General features: G+C 37.8%; 1 protein-coding gene and 1 long non-coding RNA gene across 4 annotated transcripts; one reads left to right on the top strand and one right to left on the bottom strand.

Annotated features, from left to right (window-relative positions):
* Positions 1-635: 635 nt before the first annotated feature.
* Positions 636-21,247, bottom strand: LOC143904979 (aquaporin AQPAe.a-like). 3 transcript variants are annotated; one of them, XM_077420043.1, is made up of 6 exons: positions 20,963-21,247; positions 19,127-19,286; positions 4,122-4,315; positions 3,704-3,847; positions 2,806-3,260; positions 636-2,320 (listed from the first exon to the last, which is right to left on the bottom strand). In XM_077420043.1, the coding sequence occupies exons 2-5, from the start codon at positions 19,263-19,265 to the stop codon at positions 2,814-2,816; spliced, it is 924 nt and encodes a 307-aa protein (XP_077276169.1). In that variant the 5' UTR covers positions 19,266-19,286; positions 20,963-21,247; the 3' UTR covers positions 636-2,320; positions 2,806-2,813. The 3 variants fall into 3 exon arrangements, with proteins under 3 accessions (XP_077276169.1, XP_077276159.1, XP_077276174.1); XM_077420033.1 differs by lacking the exons at positions 19,127-19,286; positions 20,963-21,247 and adding an exon at positions 8,403-8,852; XM_077420048.1 differs by lacking the exons at positions 19,127-19,286; positions 20,963-21,247 and adding an exon at positions 5,410-8,288.
* On the top strand, positions 8,619-11,420 carry LOC143905004 (uncharacterized). The gene is made up of 2 exons (XR_013259094.1): positions 8,619-8,758; positions 8,850-11,420. It is a non-coding gene; the product is annotated as an uncharacterized LOC143905004 (long non-coding RNA).
* Positions 21,248-21,587: the final 340 nt, after the last annotated feature.

Below are 21,587 nucleotides of genomic sequence, written 5' to 3'. Positions count from 1 at the left end.
TATTAAATATCTTTCCCATAAAATATCCGATTTTCACGAATATCAGTCGCAAATTCGTAGGATATTGGAACGGAGAATTTATAAATCTCGCGACAATGCGTTTCGCTCTCTTGATCACGCTGTTATTTTTATATTCGTTTATCGTAAATGCGCGCGCTTTAAACCATCTGGCTTTTCAAGGTTCAATTATATACGATCGTCACGTATGGCTTTTTTTTATAACAGGTTGACATTCTTGACTCGTCTGCAGTTTGTGTGATATGCTAATATATATTTTTTTTCTCTACGTATAAAACTGTTAATCGATAAAACGCGAATGATAAATTTTTCGCAGTTTCTGACGTAACGGATATACGGAACTGCACAACATGAATGCAAGATATTAGCTCACTTGGAAATACTGGTAGTAAAATCGTAATCCCGGCTATAAATTGCATATTCACGGAATATTTATTGCCGCTTGTAAGCTGATGTTTACATCATGCACAGATGCTTGCAGGCTATCTCAGACACTAGTTTCTAGAAAGGAAAAATTAATCTTTTGGAATTTATACTACTTTTCTAGAGTGTAAATTCTCACAATGTAAACTTGCTCTGAGGGCAAAGGTGTGCCGCAGAAATAAAGGCGAAACTCGTTAAAATATCGTATGCAATTTATTCGAGAAGCCATATATCCCATAACAATTCAAAACACATACATCGCAACAGTCGTGTAATTCGAAATTCGATCTTATATCCCTCGACATCGCTTCGCGCGCAAACGAAGCTTCGCGAATTCTGGACCAGAATCTACCGCGCGCGCGGTTTCGCACTCAGGCTCTTAAAGTTAGTGTTATCTATACAAGAGGGAGTTAGATGGGAGAAAGCGGGCGAGATGGTCCGAAATGTGTATCTTATATTTACATATACATTAAGCCGCGGAACGTAATTGCAATCGCGTACACACACACACACACACATACGGACACTCACGCTCACACTCACACACGCGTGTGCAGATATGTACCGAGTACAATTAAAACTTTGGCGCGACCGACGGCGATGGAGGTAATTTCCTGAATTCACCGAGACTAATTCCGTTATTTCGAATTTCGTCGCAGCAAGGATAAGAGGGAAAGAGAGAGACAGGGAGAGAGAGGACGGTTATATACTGCGCGAGAGCAGCCACCTCAACGTCGGTCTTAACGAGCTGCATCGCGTACGTGTGCGATATAATGACGGCGAATTTAGTGGAATTGCGAGCGAACGAACCGAGTCTGTAATCCATAAATTTTGCTAATAATCAATAAAAAACGCGGCGAGAGACTGGGCCGCGACCGCGGCACTGCCGCGAATTACGCATGTGACAGAGATTTTTCCCACGCGTGCGCTTCGCTACGAAATAACGAAAAAATAAAGAGGAATTAGAGGATCGGGAAGAGTTAACTTGAAACTGCATACTATAGACAAGACGAAACTATGCATTATTCTGGTGCTTCGCTTCGTATACGACATATAGAGCGATCTTCTTCGAGAGTGCTTGCGGTGAAAAGACTATACATATAAACTACATAGCAAAAATATAAATATATAAATATACATCACGGCTGGGCAATATTTCATATATACATCTCGTTATATCAATAATATATATATATATATATATATATATATATATATATATATATATTTGAAATGCATATGGCATTAATTATTTGTCATATATTTTCATTTTCTGAGTAAAATTTTTGAAAATATTTTATCATTTATTATGGTAATGTTTGAATCGCATTTGTAAAACAATAGTCTGTACACTTGCTCTGAAATAATTTTTTTTCGGAGTAAGAATAATTTATAATTTATATTTTGCCCGTTTTTTATTTAAAATGCATTTCTATTATACGGTGTTTTGCGAGGCCGTGACGCGGACAAAGTAAATAAAATATAATCATAACGAACATGTCAGAAATTTTAGATCTACTGTATCTAAAACTAACGTTACGCGACGCCTTATCTAATATTACATCGAATTTTTTGTACAAAAATAATCGATCACATCAGTCTACGACGCATTAGAAGTCCTTGTCGCGTGGCAGTCCTTCGATGCGTTGCGATCCTTCGGGTTACAAGATTTTCGAATATAGGACATTTCCGAGCGCCTTGAAAGTAGAAATCCGTAAAGTTCGAAGCCCGTCCGATCTGGCTTCTGTCGCTCCGCACGAGAGTTTCTTTCGTCGCAACTTTTGCAACTCTCTTTTTCTCAACCGGGAAAAATACCAGTGCGATCAGGATTTCTCGTTCAATTTGTGAAGCACCGACGACCGGAATGCAATTTCATTCACTGAAAGAAGAAGCTCGGTTCGTAGATCATTCGGTAAAAATGACGTAACGACGCCCAAAAATATCCAGGAGATATCTGAGTAGCTGAATGAACGAAAGTAGGACAAGCATAAAAAAATAATTTGAAAACGTATAATAGTGCCAAGCTCATGACATTTGCAGAGCGTCGATAAAATTTTTGATGAAAAAAAATTATCCACACAAGCGAAGCGGTTTTACGTTTATTAAATAATTTTTTGATTGAATATGCAGATTGATCAATAAAAAAAGTTATTTAACTTTAAAAAATAATTTAATACACATGCAAGAATTTAAGATAATAAACTATTTAACATGTTATCTAAATAATTAAATAAAATGCACATTTTTTGACCGAAATTAAGTTCTTATTAAGTTCTTAATAATTATAACTTTTGTTGTTTATAAATTGCAATAGCCGATCATCCGTGCAAAAACACTGTTTTTATTTGACAAACGCGTACGTACGATTCCGTTTACGTCTCGATGCCGTTGAAGGTTCCCATGTTCTTTATGTTGTCATCTGGATCTTTCGTCTTAGGCGAAAATAGAGATCGATATATCAAAGCCGCGATAACGGCGCCTCCGATCGGTCCCAGCCAGTATACCCAGTGATACGTCCAGTGGCCGTTCCAGACTGCTGGTCCGAACGTTCTAGCGGGGTTCAAACTACAGCCGGTGTGAGGGATGAAAGCGAGACATAAGACGGTGACGCAGAGGCCAAATTTCAGTGCCATCGAGTCGCTGTTCTTCGCGTTTCGCGAGTCCCAACTTCCACAGGCGAAGAAAGCTAATACTCCCGTAGCTAAAGCTTCAGCCGCGATTCCGTGACCGACCGTTATTTCCTTATTAATGTCCGTCATGCAGAACGGGACGGATGGATCGCCCGCGCCGTCGTGCAGAAGATTTGCCGGCGTTACTAACTGTCAATTGATATTGAAACAAAAGTTAACTCAAATTTAAATTAAATAATTAAATCGAAACGTAAATTTAATCGATATTTTGTGCAAGTTCACTACATTATTCACTGTTGTTTTGCGCAAGAAATATAATTTTTTAACTAAATTTTATTTACAACGATCCATAGAATTCTAGCATTTTGGATAATTGGATGTTGCAATTAACCAGCATAGAGATAATTTTTTATCTTTAGGAGCAAATGCGGGCGCTCAGGCGATTAAAAATAATTTTGATAATATTTGTAACTTTGAGATAACAATTTTTGATAACGCGTTATATAAACGCGAATATATTATTGTCAGCAGTATGTTGGCAGCGAAAGAAATCTTGTCGGGATATGTCCGCCGAAACGTTAATCTGAATGTGTTTTTTGTAATCTGGTGAATAAATGAATATACTCATTGACCTTTAGCAGGCCGAAACCTAACAGGGCACCCAGACATTGTGCAATGATGTAGAATCCGGCCATTATCAGAGTCTTGTTACCGAGAATCACTGCGGCGATTGTGATAGCGGGATTAAGGTGAGCGCCACTGATGTGACCAACGCACTGGAAAAGAACAAATATGCATTCAACCGTTGATAAGATTTTATAATATCGAGCAACAGAGTGCTACTTAAAAATACTCGCTTTTATTCATGCTTGATCCCATTTATAAAATAACGTATATTAATTATTGAGATATATGTTATTAAAATATATAAATAAAAGATAAATAAAATATGTAAATTGAAAATTTGACTAACGTACTGACGCGTCATAGACGATGTCAATGATTCTTATCGAGGATAATGTTGATTGTCAGATTCAAAATGATTTATACCTGTATAGCGATCATAACAGCGAGACCGAAAGCGAAAGAAATTTGTATGACAGACGGTCCGGTTCCATCATACGGCTTCATGCTGCCCAAGCCTGCCGTGCATCCCAAAAAGACTAGAATTGCTGTTCCAATTATTTCTCCCAGGATAGCCAGAGACTTGTCGCACATATTATCTTCTTCCGTCTTCTTCAGCCCTGAGATGTTAAAGGACATTTTCGTTTTTATTAACATGATGTATGCGTGGTGTCAACGAGTTGTTGTGTTCATCGGCACAATTCGAAATTTATTGAATTTATGAATTATATTTCTCGTGTGGAAAGGGTAAATGTATACGAGCACTCCGCATAATCACTTCCGAGATACTCGTATCGTCCAATCGTAAAGGACATCCATATCAAAGTATCTTGAGTGATAATGATAATGATGAGAATTGCATTATTTAATTAAATTTCTATAAAGTATATAGATCAGCGAATTAAATCGTAAAGTTTGAATTGCAGTATTAGAATTGCGCGAAACTGTATAAATAATTTACAAATCGTCTCGCAACGAGGTAAAAGAAATAAAACGCTACTTTGTGTTATGATTTCGTAGAGAATGCTTCTCGAGCACGTCACTCCCGTACCTTTGTGAAAAAGCATATGAACACTTGCGTTCTCATTATCGGCTCGACCTCGTAAATCGATATTTAATTAAAAGGTAACTATTGTACACACAAATGTGGCATCCAACGGCGACATATTTTTATTTCTGATGCGCATTACATCCGTTGAATATATAACAAAAAAAAGTCAAGATGCATACGTCTATGATGCAAAGGTTCGCTGTTGAGTGTAACTGTATAACGACGATCTTAAAGATAGATAATGTGCATGCACATACACACACGTAAGTACGCGTATTCAAATCGCCAACTGCAATGCCAACAGTTCCCTCGAATCAGTGTGACAAAGAGAAAAACATGGTTTACATTTTTTCAAGTGTTTTTATTTCAAGATACAAATGTTGTATTAAAGTTCAAGTTATCCTGCCTCTTGTTAATTTCACATTTAAAATTTTAAAATTTTATATTTAAAAATTTTATATGTTATATACTTAACAATTTAAAAGGAAGCGTTTTTAACATTCTTTTTTTTTTTCTTTAAAATTAGTACCTTTGTTAAGAGACAGTAATTTTTAGAACTATTTAAAGTATATGAAATTAATTCAAAACTAATTATTTCTTAAAGCAGTAAGTATATTATTTAGGCAAATTGCTTTTCCTGAAATTTCGATATTTAAAACTTACAATGTTTTTATGTCAAGTTCCCGTTTGATAAAATAGTCGATTGTTCTTTAATGAATTCCAAAAGTATAATAGTTTTCGGCGGAGAAGTGTGGTTTGACAGGCAAGATAACTTGGACTGTCACTTTGTTGTAAACTTTCGAGTGGAAACTTTGTTCGCTCCACGTCGAATGCGATTACCACTGGCATAAACCCAGGATGGGATAGGTCAATGTTGAATTTACATGAAAGCATCGGTAAAGTTATACACATCGGAGGTCGGTAGCGTTATTGAAAATAGACTTCAATAAGTATTCTTCATTGAATGTCGCTCCGTCGAACGCTTCCTGTTTTTTTTTTTTTTTTGACAAGGTGGCACAGTTTTCTCTGACGTCCGTGAAATTTGCTCGATGTAATTCTCGCGAGGGCTAGCACGAAAAATTATCACAGGGAAAAGGGGGAGGACTTTGAAATTTTCGCTCGAGAATGCGAAAGTTGAACTAAAGTTCGCAACAATGATATTAAAGTACACACTTCAAAATTAACCCGGAAACGGGCGCCCGATTTTTTTTGCATAAATGCCTGAAGTGATTTTTACACGCCAATTAAATCATTGTTATTGATCAATATACATTATTTTTGATAATTCTATAATTTATTAGTACTTGAGGACAGTATGTATATAGATTTACTCAATATTTTCTGAAAAACGAAAGAAGCAATATTAAAATTATTGTGACGTGAGTTTTAGTTTTTCGATATTAGATTGTAAAAATCACCTCAGGCGCTCGTTTTCAGGTTAAAGTACACATTTTAAATAAGTTTACCATTATAGTATTCACCATTTTTTGCATTATTTTGCTGTGTAATTTTTATTTATTTTGTGTTTCACGTATTTTATTCCAATTTAAAATATTAGAATTGAGTAATATGCGTAATAGCGAGAGGATGAATTTTTTTCTTTATTTTCAATTGCGCGTTATATTTCAATATTAAAATACATCAAACATTTATTGTTTTTTAAATGTTTCGTATTAATATTAAAATTGCATCACATATTGAATAATAATCTCAGGTCAACATTTGATGTTCAACGCGCGCGCGCGTGCACGCGAGCGAGAGAAAAAGTATTATTAACAGTCAAGTAATCTGCAGCCAGAGGTTAAGACTCCGTGACATTTTTTCTTACCATGCAGTCTTGATAATTTCGTGACTATTTATCGATGTGGTAATATATAAGTATATAATATTTTAAATAATTTTATAAAGTTATATTTTACACGATTTTTAATTTATGAGTGAATATAGAGTAGACTTATTTCAGTAAATAATATATCCAACATAATTCAACACGATAACTTTTTTCAACTATGTTATTTTAGATTTTATTTAAATATTATTCTCCATTTCCTGTGTGGATATTTTGCATTTCGCCATTCCTATCTCGTTGTCATAGGAAAATACTAGATAATCTCGATCTCTGGAAATAGTAATATCTTGCTTTCTCTTGCCTTCTCTTTATTTGACGACTAATTCAGCGAAGATATTTACTCTTTATACCAAGTATAAAATTATTTAATCTATTTATATGTAAGTTGCAGAGAAAAGCAAATATTAATTAAATCGAGCACGTGCGCGTGCATTAATTCAATCGAACACTTTGTTGAATACGCAATATCCATTACCTAATACTTTTCAAAATCGAAAGTTGATAACGTTTAAAATGTTTCCATGTGTGTGCGACAAAAAATATTGAAAATAAAATATTTATTTTTATGCATACAGGTACTACCTTTTATGCACAATTTTTTTGACACCATGTAATATCTTTTTACGAAAATATTAAAAAAAACTATATCGCGATAAAAAAGTAGAGGTGAATGTTGTGCTTTGAGTTATATTTTTGCTATGTTTTTGACATGGGCGATACGCGGTTCGGTGTATTCGCTATTCCATCCAACATCTTGCGACAGAAATACTTCCATGTTAATCTACCTATAGCCGCTGCGTCGCGCCCGCATCGTGTTGCATTCGTGTTTTGCATTTCCTGAACGGATCATTGAGATCCGTTGTGCATGCGCATCACTCGACTTCCACATTCATATGATATTCATAACATACGGATGTCAATATCCTTCGGGTTTAATCGCGCTTATACATATACATATCCGCCTGCATCTCTGAATTATGCATTAGAGATGCCAACGCACGTTTGCCCTAGAATTACGGCCGAGTTCTCGTGATTAACCGTGTGCGTCGCGCGGATATAATTAGAACCGAACACGCGTGTCACGTATGATTTCCATTAACACACAGACTCGGTGCGACGCAGACCGGGACCCGATAGTGATCGCATCCAGTCATCGACACTCGCGGATTAGCCGGATTTCGATATACGATGACGGAAACGCAATCCGACGTGTTCCGAAGCCGTTCAAAGTCGCGGGCTTATCCTCTTAAAAAAACCGGCACTCCGAATCGTATATCGATTACATTACGGAATTGCACGAAAATGGATACTTGACGTAATTTTGTGAGACAGAGCGACAAACGTCAAACAGCAATATAAGTCTGTATTATTTTTTATTTCTGAAACAAAAGTGTTTGAATATATTCAGCTGGTATTATCTCGAGAGGGATACGGAATGCAAAGATCGGACGTGAATATATATATATAGCCACAGATATCGCCGTCACAAGCGTTTGTCTTTATTTGTACACTCGATTATGAATGAGAACAATAGCGTCGTTCGTCCACGTGCTGATGACCACGTGGATGGGCCGTCCCGGCAATTGACCGTCGGCTCACGGTCTTATGCTGATGCTCAAAGCTGAGGCTTTATATCGCTCCGGTTTGGTAACGATCCCATGTGTCAACAGCGCGCCCGAGATTTCGTAACGCTTGAACTGCGACGTTCGTTTTATCACGCAACGCGGTGAGGACTGCCGCGGAGTCTGTATTAGCTTGTGGGGAAGCGTATGAAGAGCGCGAATGGAGTATGTGCTCGTGCACTAACCGTCGTTAATTAATTTCGGAAGAGTTCTACGCGGGAGTTGAAAGGTTGACTGCGGCGCAATGCTGTGATGTCTGTGGCTTATGGGCGATGATTCAAGGCAGGACGGCATCGTCGGCTCCAACAGGCTCTGCCACTCGGCCATGTAGTCGGAAGCGGCGAGGTACTTCGTCTCGCAGGCAGAAAACTGGTCCTCGGTGAAGTAGTTGTCGGTCTCGATGAACTCCGTCGTTGAGGCGGCAAGGATCCGTCCATGTTGTTGCTCACATCGAGCAAAGGCTTCCTTCAGGCTCTGCAATCGGTTGCGTACGATTCCGTGCGTGAAATTGGCCTTCTCAATTTTTTGGAAGTTTTCCAAGGTTCGCTCGATTGAACGGATCGTGACTCGTTGTTGCGTCAATAGTTCTTCCATGATGTTAAATTCGTCAATGATCTTTTGTTTGTTGTCAGGGTTCAGACGAAACTGCTTGCACGTTTGTATCAGGCGAATCTCTTGTGCCACTTGTCACTGTTGCACGCCGATCCGGCTCGAGAAAGACCACAAAATGTTTGAATATATTCAGCTGCGGTATTGTCCCGAGAGGGGAATGCGAGGATCGGACGTGAATAACATAGGCACCAGGTATCGCCGTCACAAGTGTTCGTCTTTATTTGTACACTCGATTACGAATGAGAACAACGCGTCGTTCGTCTATACGTGATGACCGCGTGGATGGGTCGTCTCGGCAATTGCTCCGGTGTAGAAACGCACGAGCGCGATTAACTTGACTGTCGGGCTCACGACGGTCTTATGCTGATGCTCAAGCTGAGGCTTCGTCGCTCCGGTTTGGCAACGCGTAGAACACAATATCGACCCGATCGACCGGCTCGAATCACTGGTTATATTCGTTTTGTCTGTGGACGTCATTACGACGAGGATGATCGGAACGGCCCGCGATCAGCCGATACGTATGCCAATCGTGGATCATCGCCCAATTCCGCGATTGGTGATTAACAGGTGTTGTCATCGAAGTCACCTGTTTGATGCGTAATCGGCTCCGGTCTGACTCGTAAGTAGGACGCGGCGCGGTGCGGATTGGGAACGGTTCGAGGGGTAGCATTAGGATGGCGCCATCGACATCTTTTTCGTGGATTCTCGGGACACGCAAAATATATTGGAACAAAAATCATTTTATTTATAAGAATGAAAGTTCAAAAATTCAATGTCCAGTTATTTAATTCTAGAATATGTATTTATATAATTCAGTAAAAAGAAACAAAACTAAAATTTTATATCATGTTTTACAATAAATGTGTGAAATTACATATTTGTGAGTGGTAAATCGGATTGTTTAAATTAATATGTTATAGCTATTGACGTGAGCTATTAATAGCTTAATAAAAATAGTACCTGCGATAAGCTGGCACTCTTTGCTTTTTCCGAGTTTTTGTTGCTCTTTTTCGCTTTTTTTATATACTTATTCCTTTTTCTGTTCCTTATATATTCCTTTTTTGTTTATATTACGAAAGAAAGAGATACGAAAGAAATAATCCAACGTGTTCATAAAAGCCGACCGACCGGTAATTAATCAATATAAAGAAATTAGAACGTACAGCTTTGCGAGCTCTCTTAACGTTTCGCTAATTTATCGCCAGTTAATGATCCGATAGTCGTAAAGATGGTCGTGAAGTACTATAGCGGAATAAAGTATAGAAAGCCACTGCGCGTGTGTTGTATACATCAGGACCGAATAGAAACTTGCGAGGAAAACAACACATACGCGATCGCTTCGAGAGGCACGGCAACATATATCTATAATATTCACGGAAATATATATCTTCGCCGGAGAGACGTGCACTTTCCAAGTTCCACGTAACTTAAATGCGAGCATATCTCTAATCGCTAATTAAAAAATCAAACTGCGGAGAACGGAGGCTGGCGTTAATTAGCAGGAAAGTACGGGAGCATAATTATACGGATCGCGAAAGTAATCAACAATTACGTTCGCCGCGCCGGGTGAAATGTCCCGTATGCCTATGCGCTTCGCCTCTTCAATACCTTCTTTATTTTTAACAAAAGCTATTAACCGTAATTTGATGAAATTAACACGAAATTGACTCCTGATGTGGAAGAAGTCGTGCGAGAAAGATATCGAGGAGAAAGGAGAAGGGAAGGGACGCGGCGTTGCGCTCCGCGTTGCGTCGATGCGCTTTCATTGATGCACCATCTACGGTATCTTTCGTACAAATGTCCGTTATCTTTCCGATATCTGGAAAATTTTTCATCAGCATACCGACTTACGACGTATGAGTTTACCAGCTATCGATAGTGCCATGCGCGAAAAGTACAGCAGAAACCTACCGTATCGCGACTCGCGGTTAACTGATAAAGCAGCAATGCACATTTCACGTGCATATACGTATGAATATTCATGCATTCCTGTTATTGTTATGTTGCTTATTGTCAGACTGTCATATGAGAAGTTCGAGTAACATGTACTAATTCTGGAACGCGATATATTCGATTAATTGAATATGGCCGTATAGTATTGCAACTAATTATAATTAACAGACTATTGTAACTGTAGATACTTTATTGATGATTATAATTTTTTACGAAAATTACGACCGTTTTGTACAGAAAGCATTTCATACGTTTTGATGCAACGCGTAACTTCTTACGTAAATTTGTCTAATTAGCAAATCGTTTAAATTTTTGCATTCCACTATTACGTTTTTTGCACCTCGTAATTGGAATTGCACTTTATACCGTTGGATTGTGAAGAGGCAATTTTCGATGATTCGACACGGAAAAGTATCAGAAAATTACCGGCGCGCACCGCAAATTTCAATGATCTCTAATAGCGGCGGTACCCGAGCAGTGAAATTTCCATAAATCAATTGCACTGAAAAGATAGAAAGCTTAGTTTTTCTCGCGTACGATGCAACGCACGATGACCAGCAAAGTACATTTCGTGTTCATAATGTCCGGTAAATTTCTCGCGTGAGGATTTAAGGAAAGACGAATATGTGCGCTCGTGACTTCGTCGCAAAGTGCGGCTTTTCTAATAATATATACGTCCGTTACGATGTTCGCACACATCTCAACGATTGGAAAAACAGTATTTGTTCAACTGGTCGCAATAGATATTAATAAAACGATAAGATAACGCGCGTGTGTCATTAATTATTTTTCACATTGCGCATCTGCATAGACTAGACATGCATTTAAGAGTATATGCTTTTGAATTAAACAACGTTTTTATTTAAAACGTTATATTTACGATAATTCACTTTATTTAATAATTCACGTTGTCAAACACAGTTTCCTAATACGTCGCTTTTACATTGATGAGAAAATATTTTTTCTTCCATTCCATAATAATCTTAATAAGCGATAAACTTGTATATATAAATGTATAATATATTATGTCGATTATTTTAATTACCAATTTGATTACCCGCCATGTCCGTTAATTAACTAATGTTAATAAATCTGAACTTTAGCTAATAAAGTTATGTGTGACTGTGCCCGCTGCGTAATTACAATTTGTAATTGCGCTCATCATAATTTGCGTATTAGTATGGATAAGACGTTTTACTAATTAGTATAATTAGCTTCCCAATTCATTCATTAATGGAACCCGTTAAACTTTTCCTGGGAATCGATCGAGAATTAGATATAAAATTGCTCGGTATGAAAGTAGCATGTTTATTTGATGCGATACAACGTGGTTCACTTATCGTGTGAAAGTATACTGAAAATCCGCGCGATTGCCTCTGACCAAGTAACATTTTGCTAATGACTGACCGGTCGGTCGGCGATGACATGGTCTGAGCTTTATATAATACAGAATACACGTGTACGATTTGTGTAACATGGCTTTTTTCGCGACGTTAAAGCATATATATATATATATATATATATATATATATAAGTCGTCAATCTGCAAATTGCACGCAATACTTGCGTCGCAATACGCACAATAGGCAACGTTATTTACGCAGAAACATACGCGCGACTCCGTCCGATTGTGAAATACGGGCAAAACGATATCGTAACAGGTTCATCGCGTAAAATACGATCGGTCATCGTGAGCTGCAACTGCGATACGATTTTTCTACGACTCGGTGAATTCACGATATACTCGAGTGAATTTTCTACGAATCTTTTTCAAGCTTTCAGGTTTATATATTTTTTGGGGGGAAGAATGAAAAAGAGATTCTCCGCAGTCTTATATTTTCAAAGTAAACGCTTTGGTAAAATAGCCACGAGTTTCTTAATAATATCACAAACTGATGCCTAAATTAACTTCATCTACGTTTTAAAATGTCGAAATAAGTTAAGAAGGAGACTTGAATAACATGCACGAAAATCAGATATTTTCATTTCAAGAAGATACAATAACTCTGAAATGTTCTGTGTGTAAGCTTTGGCTTATTTTGGAAAATGTCAACATCATATACTTGTCTCGGGAAGTAAAGATAAATTTACTTATATGTCGTCTCAATATCTCTCAAAGTGTTTTGATCAGTGGAGCGGCGTTTTTCGCCGGAGCATTTTTCGCACGCACGTAGTGGATACCATGAATAACATTACTTAAAACCATTGAGTAAAGTTGATGACGTTACGTGGCGTGCAAACGAAGACACATAAATATTCATTTTTTTTCCGCGCCAAACGAGAATGGAAGACGCGCGCGCGCCCGTGCAAGCCGCCGCAGGGCCGTCGTATATTCGAGCGTATATAGCCTGCATGTGCATTTTCACATTTCTCGCGGAATATAGTATGAATCCTCTGAAACAGTAGAAAATGGCTCGGTAATTGCATCACGGTGAAATTCCCGGTTCATATGCTGAGAGACGCGGACGAAACGCTACACTCGTCGATTAACCGTCGTAAACGTCGAGATGCATGAAAGAGCAGATGCGCTTTTCTTTACGTTACGCATATTTTTCTTCAACTTTCGTTGGCTAACGAAATGCGGGATACGTTGAACATACGGCACGCTCTAGTTGCTTCATCTTGCAGCTGCTTCAACGTAAGGATATTTTCCCTTGATGAGAGAAAAAGCTATTCCTATAATTGCGAAAATTTTTGCGTTGTAATAACTGTTTAACAAAAAAAATGCAGGACTCGATTAATTGCGTGCTCTTTCATATCGCTGTCGGTTATTCGTATGCAGAGCGATTGGCAATGATCGATAATTGTCGTATAATTACACGTGCTCTCACACAATATTATGCTGCGCCATCGATTGTCACAGCCGATTAGATGGTGTCGCGATGAAATGGTGTCAAAAGTAATTTTTGCCCATTCAACGCGTTGCATAAAATAATTTTTCGATAAGCTGCGGAAATGCAAAACTATCGGAACATGCGTGCGACGCAGATAAATTTTTGACATCTATCATGCATATTAATGTGTAAAATAATATATGTAAATATAATTGTTGTTAAATTATAAAATTGGTTTGTACGTAATTTTGAAACAGTTGGAATAAAACATTCTTCACCTTTCTAATCAGCAATACATGATGCATCATTATATCAATAATTTATTGGTATAGTGACGGTTTTTTTTTTAATTCTGCATTAGAAAATTAATAAATATAATGTATAATATATTAAAGACGCGTAGATTATTAGCTTGATGCAACGAGAATGAAATAAAAGAATGTTTTCTTAATAGCCGTTACGTTATCAGTGTACAGTTGCAAGACACCTCGCGATAAACTGAGGCGCCGCAAGGGGAAGTGAAAAGTACACGGACACGGTAGCCTTTTTTGCGCTCGGAATACACACGTTCGTCGGTGTTGCAAGTGTGACAGTGGGTCAAGTTCGCGGTGAATGGCCGCGGAGTTCGGTGGCTCTCGAGCGTCGCGCCAGACGCGATACGACGACATTCTCTCAATTTGTTGCGAGCGCATAGCGTAAAATCGACAAAGAAGAAAAAAGGCAGATTAACGGCATTTTTACGCGCGCACTTGCCGCCGATCTGCCCGAAATCCTCTGAATTTTTACTCTGGTAAAAATTTATCTCGTTGAAAACGAAACAGAGACTCTAAATACCGTACAATAAACAAACATTTCTTATGAAGTGCTTTCCATTAAAATTAAAAAAGAAGAGAAACGTTTAAAATATTTGATATAATGAATGTTGATGTTTATAAATTGAAGAAATTTCTTTGAGGTTTCGAGCATTGTTAAAAGCTAAAGAAACATAATTAAAATCTAGTAAATGATATTTTTAAATTAATTTTATTAAGCATTAGTTTATATATTATATAGTTATATTATATAATTTAGTTAATTTTAGTTACTTTAGCACTCACTAATTATCAATGATATTTCTATTAACATTATATTTACATATTATTACGAATTAATACGTATAACTATTTTAAGAGTTTATCGCAAAAATATTTACAAAGAAGATACGGGTGAATAATAACAAGATCGCGTTACTGCAGTACAAAGGACATTGTCTCGCATTGATTGCATTTCCACTGCTGGGCATTTTGTTGCTATCTACCCTATCACACGCGATCGGAGTGGAAGTGGAGCAACTATCGTGAGAACGGATAGAAAGGAAGTGTCGATAAATTACAGCGCGATTGTCACGATAAATCGTTGTAACGCGAGGAAGAGTCAAACTCAGGATTTCCTGAAACTCGACAATATCACGATGTATTAAATTTTCTCAGAGCGCTTCTCGTTCGATTCAAACGGATTCCAGTCTGGCGATAATTATGTCTTCTCGGGAATCTGGGGCAGGAAATACTCCGTCTGATAAGATCAGTTGCAGATTCCTCAGATTCCCGACGAGCGTGAATTATAATGTAAAGTAAAGCGAAGTGATTATGATAATTGCGAAAGGTAGAAAATGTATTATTTGTCTTACATTCCCAATTTATTCTTATCTACGGTAATGTCGAGGGGAAAGAAAGCTGATGGTCGCTGCTCGCTGCTCGTTCTCACAAATATGTTTCACAGTGCTTCTCAGTTGCCCCTGTTATGAAACTACAAAAAGCAACCGCGCGTCATTTGGTCAGACATATTTTGCATGCATTAGCATAATTCGATTTATCACCGGTCGTTGTCGCGACTGAACTTCTTTAAATCTGGTGACGACACGGCGAGAAATATTTAATGCCGACGTTGATGTATCCGCACTGCAAATACCTTGTAGTAACGTAATCTACGTCAGAGAAAAGTCAGCGTAGAAAATAGGTAGTTTTATAGCACATCTTAGAACGCCTATTGAATCCGCATCTTACCGCATATTTTCAACGATAAAAATAACGAAATGAGACGCGCGTGTTTCCAATTGACGATTTTATTACAGGCGCTACAATATAATGTGCTATAATCCAATAACGAATGACATAAGGCTGTAAAACGACGAAGGTTTCGCTCGATTGCGAACGGTGAATTATTAGCGATATTGCCGGCGGCACAATGCGGCTCCTAATCGATGAAAAGTTTCAAAATTTTCTTTCGTCAGATCGGATATAGGTATACATATATAATACCATCCTTCGTACCGGAAGCTGTTCTATCTTCATGGACACGCTTGCGTCTTCGTTGCGCACAATTCGCCGCTCGAACTACTTTCTATGTCGGGTATACAAGGCAAAGACTGCACCGTTATTCTGTCCTGTTAAATTTGCCTCTGTGTACTTTTTTTTTTTAAATAGTCATTTTAAACATAATGCGAATTTTTATGCCGAAAAAATTCAAAGTACATTTTACAGAATTTATATCTTATTTTTATCTTAAGTGCTGGACATCTTGATTTAAAAGAAAAGCCGGGATATTTATTGCGGCATGGCATGTTTTGATCATTGTTGAAATTTAGAATTCTATGTAGACCGATATATATGGGCATTTTATTTCGAGACCAAATATAGGTATATTTGCATCAACATGGCATGAACAAATTGCTAACTATTTACGCGACGTTTCTACAACAAGAGATAGGGATTCTGAGATAGTGCGTGACCCGCATCTCAATTCCGGTTCTTTACAACTGCTCGCTATTAAATTTAAATTAATTCCTAAAGACTCACCGCACGTATTTTCGCGATTATAAATCAAGCTCGCATCGCGATCGTACGAAACGGGTGAAAGTACACACGGATAACTTAGCATTCCGAGTACGGGTATCGTTTCCCTAGATTTTCTCAGAAAGATAGACTTCACAAAAAGCCATTCGGGAATAATCAATTCCTCTCACCGGCATCTTCTTTTTTTTTTTTTGTCAGACTCGAGACTTTCGTGAAACCATTGTGAGGTACGCGCGACGTTCAACGGAAATATTACCACGAGTTAATTAACATCTCATAGATGTAGATACACCGCGAAGTGTGTGACGAACTATATAGGCGGCAAATAAAAGATCGAATCGTGAAAGAGTGCTATTTTGCGCGCTCGCGTCGAACGAAGAAAAGGATAATATGGAAAGAAATGTTACCCATACGCGTCCTGCTTTATAATTATCATCTAATTTCGTTAGCGGGACTGCCTGCGTATATGACGTGTCTCGTAAAAACGTCCGAGCCACCGCGTTTCCTGATGCGGTTGCATTATGCACTTTCTTTTTCCTAGAGAAACGACCGAAATACGCTCGTTAAAAGAAGAACGCGGCTCGCTTTCTAGATCAAACGCGCCAAGTGCGACGTCGATTATTCTCGCCGCGCACACAATAGTTAAAAACTCTTGCATTTTATATTAGGAAAAGTGATGGAAGAAAGAAGACTTCATTATCATTTCACTATCCTAATGAATACAATCATAAGAAAGACATATATTGTAAATTAATCATGAATGAATTAAATTATTCCTGATTTTATAGCTATTATTTATTAGCAAATAAAACATTTCCAACGATAAAACATTATTGTACAAGAACAGTGGACACTGTAAAGGTCGCAGGTTCGAAACATTAATCACTGCTGGAATAAGTGAGGAAAAAATTTTTTTTCCTCTATCCGAGAACGTCGTAATAATGCACGATACCGCACTTCTTCGGGGGTCCGAACTCTCGATATAACGTTACTTACGCGCAAGAACCTAATTTTCCGGATCACCGAGACATCCACCTCGCATCAGGTGTGCTTTCGATACGGTGAAATGCGCAACGGAAACGCGGCGCGAAAGAGAGAAATTCCCTCCGTATAGTCAAATCCGATTTCCGACCCAATTTTCAAGCCGGGAGAGATGGTGCTCCTAGAGCGTCGCTTAGCATGCGTTCGGTATAATGCAAGCCTCCGCTTTCTTCTCTCTTTCACCGTGAAGGAGATCGGCGCAGCGCGACGGCGAGAAATATTTCAAAAGGAATAGGAGGTCGGTTGCCTCGCGACGGCAGTCGATTCGCGAGTTTAAGGTCAATCTCGAAAGCAGGAGCGAACGATCGTGTTGCGAAGCCTTTCCATCTTATTATACGATCGATTCCTTTTATTCACGTCACTTCTTCGCGCTAAACTCTTTCGCGAAATCTTCTTTATACATTTCTATTTCCGGATCTAATATTAGGATTCCCGAAGGCTGCGAGTCTTTTGCGGCGAATTGCGAATTATATGTATGTCAGTAAGAAGAATTGAGATTTATAAAAATTTTATTTCTTTGAATATTTCTTTGGATTTCGTGTGAAGGGTTTGTCAGTATATCGACAGAACGTCGATACGTAAAAAGATAAATCATAAAAGGGTGAATCATGAATCATTATATACTTTAGAAAAGGATTAAAATTCGCGCGCGCGTATCATTGATGAACAGAAATATCTTACAACCGCAATGTCTCCTCTAATGAAATTCGATTATACTTTGCGCGCGATAAGTACGCCAAGGAGCATGATAAATATTGAGGGGGCGGACGAGCGATTAATCGCCGCAAAATCAGGTGATACCTAATTAAAAGTTCGGAATCTGTTTGGATTGATATATGTACCCTTGTGCGGAAATGGCTGCAAAGTAAGTTCTACGTTCTAATGAACGGGAACCTCTATGAATTATAATGAAATTCGTTCCAACGTTTCACGAGAGCGAAGATTTGTCACTGGCTAGCTGGAAGCGTGTACGCGCCATTATTCACTTTTCGCGTTGATATTCCGCAGAGTGTCGCATCGTTTTTTAACACAGATTTCGGTGATGATATATATCGATATTCGAGATAAAATCGGACTATTCAGTTTTTCGATCGGATTTTATACGGAAAAAGATTTGCGAACTTTGACCTTGCTCGAAATCCGCTTAAGAGAATCGAGAATCGATCTTTATTTGAAAACAAGAGGATGTAGAAATATATAGGAATATAATAGAAATTTCACGTCGAAATACGATTCTAACTTTTCTTTCAGAAAAAATATAAAAATATCGAATACAGTTGATGGTTTGATATGTAAATCGCTTTTATTATTATTTAATTATTATTAAATGTATCGATAATTATAAGATCGAAAAAACACAATGAGCATCTTGCATATGATTTTTAGAAGAACATTTTATAAATTACTTTGCACAGAGTCCACTACAAATTTTGTAAAATTAAACATCTAATTTTATAGTTTATAGTATAACGCAAAATAAAATTCCTGAATTTCTCATCGTAAAGATTTTTTTCTCGGATTGGACATATTTGTCAAATTATTCTTGGTTTACATCTCAAAAACGGGACTTTTACTTTCAATTTCTTTGCGTGTCTATATACATATTCCGTTATGATCGCGCCATTCATTCGTACTCACAGGGTGTCTTCAGCTTCTTCTTCGCCGATTGTATTGTACCATTGGATCGAAGCGTGATGCCAATACTTTTGGACTTTCCGATAGACAGGTTTTCCGTGGCACCCGGTGGTGATATTATCGAGATACCATTTTGCTCCATGTCGGCGCAATTAGGTGTTTACTGGAAATAGAGCACAGTGAGGTTACAATTTTTCAGTCTAATACAAAATATTGATGCCTTAACTTATCTTATCTACAGTGTGGCAGCAAATCGTGCAGCCAAAATCACCCCTTAACTCCGAGATACTCTTTATTTATAAGAGTCTTATAAGAAACTGCCACCGGAAATAAAAAATGACAGATTGCAAATGAATTCGCAAATATACTCCGGCTCTTCTGATTATCTTTTTATCAGCAAACTATATATTGTTATGCGCGCGTTTTAAAATCAACTGCTGCCTGCTCTGAATTCTGGTGTAACTATAGCGAATTACGATTCCAGAAAACTTCTGGAAAATTTAAAACTTAGTTAACTCCTAGGAAAAATCTTCTCATTAACTTTAGTAAAATTTCGATAAAATTAACGGAATTTGTCCTGTTCTTTTGCTTACCTATACTTCTCATAATTTTGCCAAGTCACAAAATAAGAAGGTCGACACTTGACTGACTTTCTCATTGACTGACTTTGCAACATTAGAATATCTTCTATCTGTGTTGCCTTGCAAACGGAAGCACTTGATAATAATATAAATAGAGCATATATCCGTTATCTAAAGCCGGTACGATTTGGCGGAATTATATCGTCAGCTCAAATACAGCCGAGTTGTATCATCGTGCAAATAACAAACGCAAGGTGGGAATAACTAATTAAATTCGCCAAGCTGTCAGATGAATTTCGACGCTTCGCGCACAAACGATTGAATCACACGTCTCCCGATTGCGGAGCAATCGTACTCCGTTAATTAAATCCATGATTTAGCACGCATATAACTGATGATTAATCGATCTCTCGTAAACTTGGCATCAAATACATATGTTGCTGCATTCCCGATAAGTGTTTTAACTCGTGCAACCTACGCGCGAATATATGTTTATCTAAATTTGAAAAATTATCGCAAATATTAAACAAGAACGGAAAAAACCAATTATTAACCGATCTTTTAACTATATATATAATTTCACCTAATCCTTTTCTTAATCCGTGATCTTTAACACATGATAACGGCTCGGTTCGCGCAATCTCTCGATGCTTTCAATTATATAATTTTTGGAATTCACCAAAAAATGCATTTCTGACGTCTGTAATTGTATGTTTTTTAAATTATAAATGTTATAAATTCTAAAGGAGCAACAGCATTAAAAAAAAGATCAACTGGTTCTTAGCTTTTAACTAATCAAGCTAAACTTTGATACGCTTTCGAAGAGCTTTCGATAATAGACTGAACTCCAAACTTTCGCGATAACGCGAAAGATTCGCGATCGATTTATGACGTCATATCGAATCGTAATTTAATCTATAATACTAGCACTCTTTTTTTTGCCGTCATGGTTTACACCGCACACATTTTTTTCAACATGTCTTTTCAACTTAAACATATGTTGTTGAAAGACTCCTCGCTATTTGTAAAATAGAAATATCTCAAGTCATTGGCACCAATGCCAACTAACGACGAGAGAAACACGCGAGCGAGTTAAATCACGTTTCAAAGTACATTTGCATTTTAATTTATACGCGCTACACTCATCGATCCCGTTCAAGAATCGGGAAAGATTTTCATTTACAACGTTCGGTTATACGAAAAACGGCGATCATGAAAGAAGAGATTGTTGGCTCTTTTAATTCTTCGTGCTACTTACTGCGAAGAGGAACTCGCGGCTGCAACGTTGCACACAGATCTTGCACGAAGTCCGCTTTCGATGTATTTCCGTACGCCAAAAATTCCGCTCTCGTCAACAATTCATAAAAATGCGCGAATATATGATCGGCACACTCGAAGGGAACGAACTCGCGCGGCTCTATTGTTGCTATATCCCAGGAATTGTCTTTTGTCGCGTGGTTTCGAGAGGACTGAATTCGCGAGTTGCGCTCACCTCTATATGTAGAAACCCTCCACTGTGCGCCAACGGCCGGCTCTGGCCGTCGCTCTCCCGTTAGACGACGGTATATGCACGACCACGGGAATCACGAAACGTATGCCAAATTATCAAGACGCGGCACGCGCGCGCCTTATTTCGTTTCCGCATCGGAAAATATTTACATTGGCGTCGACAAGTATCATAATATCGTATATGTATTATAGGATATACATTTCGCTGATCGACAACTTTGGCACACATCGCGGTCTTTATATGATATTGAAATCATCTTTTTTAAACGGAAGTAGAAAGAAAAGATCTTTTGAAAAATTAAAACTCAGAAGCGTAAAAAAAATTAGATAAAAGATATTTATTATATAATATCGATTATACAATTATTTTTTAA

The sequence above is a fragment of the Temnothorax americanus genome, unplaced genomic scaffold, assembly GCF_048541705.1.
Source record: "Temnothorax americanus isolate GAGA-0224 unplaced genomic scaffold, ASM4854170v1 Scaffold11, whole genome shotgun sequence".
In the NCBI taxonomy this organism is placed as follows: Eukaryota; Metazoa; Arthropoda; class Insecta; order Hymenoptera; family Formicidae; genus Temnothorax; species Temnothorax americanus.
This window is presented reverse-complemented; position numbering and strand designations above follow the sequence as displayed.